Source organism: Lissotriton vulgaris, chromosome 1_1 (assembly GCF_964263255.1).
Source record: "Lissotriton vulgaris chromosome 1_1, aLisVul1.2, whole genome shotgun sequence".
In the NCBI taxonomy this organism is placed as follows: Eukaryota; Metazoa; Chordata; class Amphibia; order Caudata; family Salamandridae; genus Lissotriton; species Lissotriton vulgaris.
The window spans coordinates 151747277-151757269 of NC_141685.1; the positions used below are offsets into that span (position 1 = coordinate 151747277).

Consider the following 9993-nt stretch of genomic DNA (forward strand, 5'->3'; position numbering starts at 1 on the left):
GAGTTCCTTGCTCAGCGAATTTGGGGATATCTCTGGTCTGCGAGTAATTGGGCGAAGACATGTGTGTTTCCGGCAGCCGGAGCGTGTGTCCAACCTGACCTACAGCCTGATTTGGTATGGGAACCTAGGTGCCTTCCCTATTTGGGGACGCACGTTTATCATAGGTAGGAAGATCTGCTTGATGGTAACATAGGTAGAGTGTTACGGGGGGCTTAAGGGCAGCATGCATTTCTGGGGGACTCTGTCACTGTCAGTAGCAAGCCGAGTAGTATTGTTGAGAATGGTGGCGCTCCCTCGGCTTTTATATTTCTTCCGGCCCTTGCCTATACGTATACCCGTCGACTATTATGGCAACTCTGCTCTATGGTGGGGGGCTTCATTTGGGGAATAGGGAGGCGCTGAGTGGCGTTGGACACTCTGATCCGCCCAAGAGCCGAAGGAGACCTAGCTGTCCCTGATTTTGAATTATATTATTTAGCTGCACAGTTCCAACACCTCACCCAGGCGGTGGTGCAGGAGTTTCGAGGGCCGGAGCGAGAGACTGAGCCAGATGGTCTGCGGCATGTTCTATCGTTTGTGGTACTGCAGCAAAGGTTACGGGCTACCGATTTGTCATCTGCAGAATGTGTCCTGAGACATTCCTGGAAACGCTACCACAGCAGAGTTGGGGTACAGCGACCTTACGGCCCGGAAATACCGTTGGGCATGTGCACGGCCCTGCCACATGGTGGAGATTGGTCTGCCCTCGCGGAGTGGGAAACACTGGGACTCCAGATGGTGGGCGATCTATTTGGAGATGGTGTACTATTACCTTATGGCGCATTACAGGACACCTTTGGACTTCCGCAGGGTCAATTCTTATTGCATGCAGCCCTGGTTGCCGTCATCCAGAAGCACTGGGGCACTGGCCTTTCGGAACCGTCAACAAGCGAGGCGTGTCAATGTGTAGTGATGGCAGCAGGCACGTATAAGGCGTCACTTGTTTATATAAACGTATGCTGGGAGAGGGATTGGCACCGCTGCAGAGGCTACCTGAGCAGTGGGTGGTGGATTTAGCTAAAGAGATACCTGAAGCGGCCTGGTCGCAGATAATTAAAAGGGCATGGAAGGGCACCAGAAATGCTAGATTCCAGCTGATTCCATTTTTTATATTGCACAGGGCATATCTTACGCCGGCTAAAATCAACCAATATTTCCATGTTAATACGGCTCTTTGCCCCCATTGTAGATTGGACATATTGGGAAGAGATAACCGCTTTACTTTGTAATATAACGGGGCGACAGATCGCTCCGGATGGGGGGGCTTGCCTGCTACATGTGTTTCCGCAAACTAGCAAAATGAAGTTAACTAGCAAATTCATAGACTTAGGATTGGTGCTTGCTAAACGAGAAATTACATCCCAATGGAAACCAGCGGCGGGTCCTAGCTATACAAGGTAGAAATCTGCATTCCTTAAGTGGGCAAACAGCGAGAGCTCAGTTCAATTACAGCAAGCCCATAGATCCCATAATGACAAGGCATTAGAGGCGGCGCGAGCCTGGGAGGCCCTTGTGACAGAGCTGAAAGCGACAGATCTAGAAACTGACTCAGAGACGAGAGCATTAATGGCTGAGGGGGACCAGTAGACTAGGTATCTTGATAATGAGGCGCAGAGTGTGAGGCGATTTCCGGCTTCCATAGTAGTCAGGATGCTTAATAATGTTGTTAAAATGAGGTCACCTGGGGAACCCGTACAATATGACTCACCATTTGATCCTACTTAGCCTTAAGACAGTAGCGCCGGCAGGGGGGTGAGGGGGAGGGGGATTTTGGGGCGGGCATCTGAGGAAGAGTAGGATGAGGCTTTGATGCAGAAGACATTAACCATAGTACCATGGAGAATTATAGGAACTTTGACACTGTGGCAATACTGGTATTGAGGTGTATCTATGTCTGGGGTTGATTTGGGATCGTTGATTAACCTTGATTGTGTAACGATGTCACTATCTCCTTCTTCCTAATGGTCGGGCTCCATGTAGAGGCAATTGCCCATCCTCTTATTTGTTGTGGGTGTTTGAAAATAACAAATAAATAAAAAATTAAAAAAAATGAGGGACAAATGACTGTCGTCAAATATGATGCCCACATTTCTGACTTTGGTGACTGGCAGTGGAAGGGGCACCAAAGAAGATGGCCACCATGAACAAGACCAATTTGGCAGCAATTTGCTGAATATCATAACCTCTGTTTTTTCAGAGTTAAGTTTAAGGCAATTGTTGGCCATCCAACAACTGATGGCCAACATGCCTTTCTGGAAATTAAGCTGCTACTTCATCACCATCAGCGGTGAAGGTCTTACGGCCCACCATCACAGGAGGGCTGGTGCAGCTTTTCACAGACAAGACATCAATAACGATGGTCTCATCAGGAAGTGTCACACTTGAACGTGTTTGACAGCGAGCCGAGGATTCACTGGCTGCAGTTGTTTGGTCCGATGAACGGGCGATGGAACTGCTTAGTTGAATGTGACTTCCTCCCAGGTACGCTGCCCAGAAATACAGAAGAATCCTTACTGGGTTGTATTGAATATAGTTGAGAAGCATATAAGAGAGGTGGCGATCTATCGTCCTGATGAGACCATGGTTATTAACTGGTCGAAACATTGACTATACAGGGACTATTTCATATAAATGATGTCTTCTAAGAATCGCCTTTGCTTAACTTGTATTGTACAAAAGTATTTACAGCCCTGTTTCTGTGTACAAAATGTGGATCGGACGGTTTTATCATCATATCACTTTCATCTTGAGCACTGCGCAGTCATCACTCAACGACTTACATATACACTTGCTGCTGAGAACACAATTAGAATTTTGGGAAATGAAAATGCCTCATCTGAATTCTAACCATGATAAAAATGGTGAATTAATATCTGGCCAGGGCCTGCATATGTGATACAGACCTGTGAAATAATGAACTCATAGGCCTCTGTAGTTGTTCACAGTGGTGGTGAGTGGACAGTGGCAGTGTCCCTGCTGCTTTTAAAGCGCGAGCACTGGCGCTTTCTGTGATTCACGGGTGATGGTATTTTAAGCTGATTGAGCTCATTTTAAATAAGTGTGGGGCATTGGGAGGAGAGCGATTAGGCTCCCTCCGTGTGCTGCTATTCTTTGCACTTTAATTTTAATAACTTGTATTGGGGGCATTTTGCAAGGCCGAGGTCTCCTACCTGAAGGCAGTTGCAATCACGGCACGCAGAAGGGCTGGGCTCGTCTCTCCTTCCCGCCTCGTTCTGAAGCCGGTGATTAGCACCGTTTGAGCAGGGGGCGTGGAAGGTCCGAGCCAGCCACTTCCAGTGTGCAGAGGAGGACGGGCAGCGCACTAGTTGTTAGGACGCTGGGGGGGGGGATAAAAGGCGGATGTCGAATTGACAGCGCAGCGGGCGGGTGCAGCGGGCGGGTGCAGCGGGCGCGCGCAGCGGGTGCAACGGAGGCGTGCCTAAGTCGAGCCTAAGTCAAGCCCGTCTGCGCCCGTCCGCGGTCGAGTGCGGGCCAGGGCCATATCCCCTGCCCCAACGGTAAGGCACTTAAATTGGAGTAGGTCGCAGCTGCTGTCCCTCCGTAATGCCACCCCAAGCTCCTGCCTGCACAGTATGAGGGTGGAGGAGAATGCGGGTTGTGGGCACTGTCATTTTGCCTACAACTTGGAAACATAAGCTGGATGTTTACGATTTGCACATTGAGAAGCAGTGGGATCTCGTGTTTCTCACGGTGACTTGGCTTGATGATTGCTCGGCCCCTGATGTTATGGAGGCGTTACCGGAAGGCTACACTATGATTAGGCTGGATAGACCTACCGGCAGAGAAGGGGGGATAGCTATCGTAGCCAAGCAACGCTTACGATGCCACTTAGAGTACATCGCCATTATGGATAGCGAGGCGGGTATTTTTACCATTAAGGTGAATGATGGCTACACTATGAAGGGCCTCCTGATTTATAGACCCCCGGGCCCTCTTGCCAGGTTTGGGGACAGCCTAGTAGAAGGCATTATAGAGGCTGCGCTGCGCAGGGATAAGTTCCTGGTGCTAGGGGATCTTAACATGCATTTGGACGACCCCACAGATAAAGCCGCCATGGACCTCTGCCAAGAATTACGTGCCCTTCAGTTAGATCAGAAAGTAAAAGATCCCACCCACCAGCGAGGCCACTTACTGGACCCCATATTTGCCAACTGGGGGGAAGTAGATGCTCTGACTCCTATACCTATACCTATTCCCTGGTCGGACCATCACCTGGTACCTTTTACCATACGGATCCCAGGGGTTAGATTACCAGAGCCAGCTCCTTTGAACCACCCGAGGCGGAGATGGGCCACTTTCTCCCAAGCTAAGTTCAGTGCGGCACTTATTAGAGGGGGGAGTCCAGGGGGGGATGATGTGGAAACACCTAACACTAGCCTAAGTAAGCGCATTACCGGGGCGCTAGACTGTACTGCCCGACTCTCCCTGGCAAAATTGGGTTGCCGTACTCAAAAAACGGCCCATGGTTTAGTGATGAGCTTCGGGTGGCTAAAGCCGTACTTAAGCGCCCTGAAAGGCAGTGGCGGGTGGCATTTGCCACGCATGTCAAGGAGGAATATTTAACTGGGAGGCATACTTATCATGGGTTAATTAGGAAGGCATAGGCGCTACTGATGGCGGTGGAAACCATACGCCAGGGAGTGGATGAGGGCCAGACTATGGCTCTCATCCTTTTGGACCTAAGTGCAGCATTCAACACTGTAGCTCATACCACCTTGCTACAGTGTCCGAATGATTGAGGGATATCAGGGGCTGCGCTTGAATGGATCCAGTCTTTTTTGACAGGGAGAGGCTTTCAGGTTTGACAGGGAGACTGCTACTCGAGGGAGATTGGTTTGGGCCAGGGCGTGCCTCAGGGCTCGTCCCTGAGCCCAACCTTATTCAATCTATATGTCTCTCCGGTGGCGTCTCGTCGAAAGCCACGGCCTGCACATAGTGCCTATGCAGATGACACGCAGCTGGTCATCTCCCTATCGCGCGCGCCCAGTCTAGTGGCAGACAGATTCAGAGCCTGCATGCAAGAGCTGGCTACCTGGATGTCCGCCAATTGCCTAAAGTTTAACGGCAGCAAGACTGAGATGCTCGTGGTGGGGGGGGCCCGTCTGTTTGGTCATCGGCGTGGTGGCCACCCTGTCTGGGGGATGCTCCCACACCCTGCCAGGAAGAGAAAAATCTTGGGGTGTGGTTTGACGCCGATCTGTCTTTTGGACCTCAGATAGGCCGTGTGGTGGGGGTATGCTTCGGCGTCCTGAAAAGCCTGCAGAAAGTTATCGATCTTTTTCCAACGGCAGCCCGAAGGACGCTGGTGCACACCCTCGTCACATCGCGCCTGGATTATGGCAACCTGCTTTATCTGGGGGCCACTGGAAAGGCCATTAACCGCCTCCAGGTGCTGCAAAATGCAGCGGCCCGCTTGGTCTTGAAGCTTCCTAAAAGATCGCCGTCTAAGGCAGCCCTCCAGGCCCTTCACTGGCTCCCAGTAAGGAGCAGGGTTGAGTTTAAGACTCTCTGTACGTGCCACCACATTTTGTGCGGTAAGGCACCGGCTTCGCTCCAGGGCCTGGTCACCCAGTACGCCTGTGCGCGCTCTGCATTGCTCCTGTACAGGGCTAATGAAGGTCCCCAGGATAAAAAAGGCACGCATGGGGGGTAGGTCCTTTAGATATCTGGCCGCGAAAAGCTGGAATGCCCTACCACTGGAACTTCGCCTGTAGCCCTCTGAACTTGGCTTCAGGAAGAAGTTAAAGACTCACCTCTACACGCAGTAAGCCGGGCCGACTTTGGCGGCTGTGACTCTGTTGATTCCACTCACTACAGCGCGGGGACACGCCGTTGCGCGTAACCAGGCGCTCTACAAATTTCCCTTATTATTATTATTATTATTATTAGTGCGCCTGGGAAGTGCTTCTTTGAGTCTCCGCTTGTCACTTCTGTAGCAGAATGACGGCGACACTGAGCTGCATGTTGTCTCCTACTCTGCTTTACAGTTGAAGGACCCAGTCTGGTGTGTGGGAAATATTCACAAGATGAGGAATCTGCAAGTAAAGGAGTATCGACCAGAAAGAGCGTTATCGAAGGCAAGTAACTGGTGTGTTATGTTTTCCTGCTGTATTATCTCATTTTGGGTGGTGAACTCCGCTGGCAGAGTTTTCCGTACTCCGCGGAGCTCACATAGTTCCTAAAAACTCCGCTCCGAGGAGCGTAGCAAGTTTTTTTAACGCTCACACTCTTCAACGCTATGTGCTGGAGCGAGGAAAATCCACCTCCTGATGAGATTTTTCCTTGCTCGCGGTCGCCATGGTCTAGTTGGCGAGCAAAATCAACCTCCTGGAGAGATTTCTCAAAGCGGGTCGTCGGATTTCTCAATGCAAGTGGTCGTGGCCGGTCACACCACTCGCATTGAGAAACCTTCCTTCGCATTGACAAAGCGGCCACTTGAGGAGAAGCAGCTGCACCCTCTTGTGCTGCACATGGTGCCTTTCGCAATTATTTTTACAGGGCGGGACAAACAACAGGAGATCAAAATCATCACGAACGCCATGACCCTTACGCACTCTGATGCTTGCGGAAATCTGAGTAGACCGCCAGAGTTTTTTTGTCACTTTGCGAAGTTCTTCATTGAGGAACTCCGCATAGGCTTAATCTTACCATGAAAATATAGATACCAGTCATATGTTAAGAAACAAGGGTGAGTAGAAACCTTTTGGGTGAAGTAAAATTTAAGACGTTAATATTGTGATTTTTTTGACATTTAGTTGATTTTTGCAAGCACTAACACTTCTCTGTGTTAAGTAAAGACCTTGAGAGTTTTGTAACTTTCAGATACTCAAATTGTGGATTCGGTCGCAATTAAAAAATAATTCCAGGCCTGAAATTTCTTTGGAGGGTGCATGCGGGCAGCCTAAGTTATCCTGCAAGAGTTTCTTGATGAATCCTATTGCAACTACAATATGTGCTCTCTCATGTAAAGTCAGGTTGTTAGAAGCTTTTCTGCAACTCAAGATACGCCTTACTTTTCACCTGGTGTGGATGCATTTCTCATGTTTAGTGAGATCTCCCTTCTGAGTAAAACGTTTCTGGCTTTCCCCTCCTGTATAAGGCTTTAGTCCAGTGGGAATTCTCTCTTGTGAAGTGACATTGTATTCGAGACTAAACCTTAACTGACATTCAGAACACACATAAGGCATTTTTCCCCCGTGTGAATTCGCTCATGTCAAGTGAGAAGTAATTTGTAACCAAAACGTTGCTAGAATTTCGAGCACTCATAATGTTTTTCCCCAGAGTGGGATCTCTCATGAAGCATAACTCTGTCTTTCAGATTCAAGCTTTTATGGCATAAGGATTTTCTCCAGTGTGGAGATTCTCATGGTGAGATAGCGTTTTTCTCTGCAGCTTTTCTGGCATTCAGAGCACTCATAAGGTTTTTCATCAGTATGGAGTCGCTTATGGTAAGTGAGGCTGTGCCAATCAATAGGAATTTCTGGCATTCACCGCATTGGTAATGTTTTTCCCCTGTGTGCGTCTGCTCATGTAGAGTGAGATTGCGTTTAAAATTGATTCTTTTCTGGCACTTGGAGCACTGAATTATTTTGATGGTGTGTTTTCTTATGGCGCTTGTAACCATCTCTACCTCTGAATCTTTTCTGACATTTAGAGCACTGATAATTTTTTTTCTCTAGTGTGGATTCTCACATGTTCAGTGAGATGATATTTTTGGCTGAAACATTTTAGGCATTCGGAGCACTGATAAGGCTTTTCTCCAGTGTGGATTCTTATATGGTAAGTGAGACTGCCTTTTTCCCTGAAACATTTCTGGCATTCAGAGCACTGATAAGGTTTTTCCCCAGTATGGATTCTTATATGCTGAATGAGACTGATTTTTTCACTGAAACATTTGTGGCATTCAGAGCACTGATAAGGTTTTTCCCCAGTGTGGGTTCTTATATGCTGAATGAGATTGCTTTTTACACTGAAACATTTGTGGCATTCAGAGCACTGATAAGGTTTTTCCCCAGTATGGATTCTTATATGTTGAGTGAGACTGTTTTTTTCACTGAAACATCTCTGGCATTCAGAGCACTGATAAGGTTTTTCCCCAGTGTGGAATCTCACATGTGCAGTTAGAAGTGATTTAAGTCTGAAATCTTTTGGGCATTCAGAGCACTGATAAGGTTTTTCCCCAGTGTGGGTTCTTATATGCTTCGTGAAACTGAATTTGTTCATGAAACATTTCTGACATTCAGAGCACTGATAAGGTTGTTCTCCTGTGTGGGTTTTTATATGCACTGTGAGAAAGCGTTTTTCACTGAAACATTTCTGGCATTCAGAGCACTGATAACGGTTTTCCCCAGTGTGGATTCTTATGTGCAGTGTGAGACTACTTTTTGTACTGAAACATTTCCGGCATTCAGAGCACTGATAAGGTTTTTCCACAGAGTGGGTAAATGCATGTTTATATAGAGTCGATTTGAAACTAAACCTTTTCTGGCATTCAGAGCACTGATAAGGTTTTTCCCCAGTGTGGATTCTCATATGTGCAGTTAGAGTTGATTTACGGTTGAAATTTTTTGGGCATTCAGAGCACTGATAAGGTTTTTCCCCAGTGTGGAATCTCAAATGTGCAGTTAGAAGTGATTTAAGTTTGAAATGTTTAGGGCATTCAGAGCACTGATAAGGGTTTTCCCCAGTGTGGGTCCTTGTATGTTCAGTGAGTCTGATTTTGTAACTGAAACATTTATGGCATTCAGAGCACTGAAAAGGTTTATACCCAGTGTGGGTTCTGATATGCCGAGTGAGACTGCTTTGGTCACTGAAACATTTCTGGCATTCAGAGCACTGAAAAGATTTTTCCCCAATGTGGGTTCTTATATGCCGAGTGAGACTGCTTTGGTCACTGTAACATTTCTGGCATTCAGAGCACTGATAAGGTTTTTCCACAGAGTGGGTTAATGCATGTCGAGAAAGACTTTGTTTGTTACAAAACCTTTCTTGGCATTCAGAGCACTGATAAGGTTTTTCCCCAGTGTGGGTCCTTGTATGTAGAGTGAGTCCTCCTTTGTCACTGAAACATTTCTGGCATTCAGCGCACTGATAAGGTTTTTCACCAGAGTGGGATCTCATATGTTTAGTGAGTTTAGATTTACGGCAGAAACTTTTTTGGCATTCAGCGCACTGGTAAAGTTTTTCCCCAGAGTGGGTTAATGCATGTTCATTTAGAGTCGCTTTGAAACTAAAACTTTTCTGGCATTCAGAGCACTGATAAGGTTTTTCCCCAGTGTGGATTCTCATATGCTCAGTGAGATAAGATTTACGCCTGAAAGTTTTTTGGCATACTTTGCACGGAGAGTGGTTTTCCCCAGTGTGGATTCTCATATGCTCAGTGAGATAAGATTTACGCCTGAAAGTTTTTTGGCATACTTTGCACTGAGAGTGGATTCCCCCAGTATGCATTCTGTCAAATTCTGTGAGATAAGATTTATGGCTGTATCTTTTTTGGCACATGTAACTTTTCCCCCCAAATTAGGTTATTTTGCCTTCATTGAGGTGGTTTTGAACACTGAATTTGGTCTCACAGTCCGTATTTTTATAAGGTGTATATCTAGTGTTAATATCTCTGCGATTAGTTTTCTCTTGCTTATATTCCACGGTAAGAGGGAACCCGATTTTAGAGTCAGGCTTGTTTAGATAATGTTCAGCATTTATCTCTAAAAGAAATTGTGTGTAATCTTCTTAACACTTGAATTGAGCAAACTATGTCTTGAAGCAGCCCTGTAACACCTGTCGAAATGTTTCTAGCAGATAATAGTCTTTAGGTTATAGCCTATCCGGCAGCAACTTATTTTGTGACTGAAGATTTTCTCAAATCTATTTGTATAGGTTCTTAACAATGCAATGATAAGGTGTTAGTCTGGTATTTAATAATTAAACTGATAA

General features: G+C 46.9%; 1 protein-coding gene across 6 annotated transcripts; it reads right to left on the reverse strand.

Moving 5' to 3' along the window:
• Positions 1–7710: 7710 nt before the first annotated feature.
• LOC147737898 (uncharacterized) lies at positions 7711–9561 on the reverse strand. 6 transcript variants are annotated; one of them, XM_086935550.1, is made up of 4 exons: positions 9145–9561; positions 8259–9063; positions 8022–8174; positions 7711–7853 (listed from the first exon to the last, which is right to left on the reverse strand). In XM_086935550.1, the coding sequence occupies exons 1-4, from the start codon at positions 9559–9561 to the stop codon at positions 7711–7713; spliced, it is 1518 nt and encodes a 505-aa protein (XP_086791676.1). The 6 variants fall into 6 exon arrangements, with proteins under 6 accessions (XP_086791676.1, XP_086791666.1, XP_086791658.1 ...); XM_086935540.1 differs by lacking the exon at positions 8022–8174 and having other exon boundaries at positions 7711–8021; positions 8274–9063; XM_086935532.1 differs by having other exon boundaries at positions 7711–8174; positions 8343–8832; positions 8917–9561.
• Between the last annotated feature and the right edge of the window lie 432 nt (positions 9562–9993).

Bases quoted from the DNA above. Each gene is read 5' to 3' on its own strand.
- LOC147737898 (XM_086935513.1), bottom strand. From the start codon at position 9,561: ATGTGCCAAAAAAGATACAGCCATAAATCTTATCTCACAGAATTTGAC.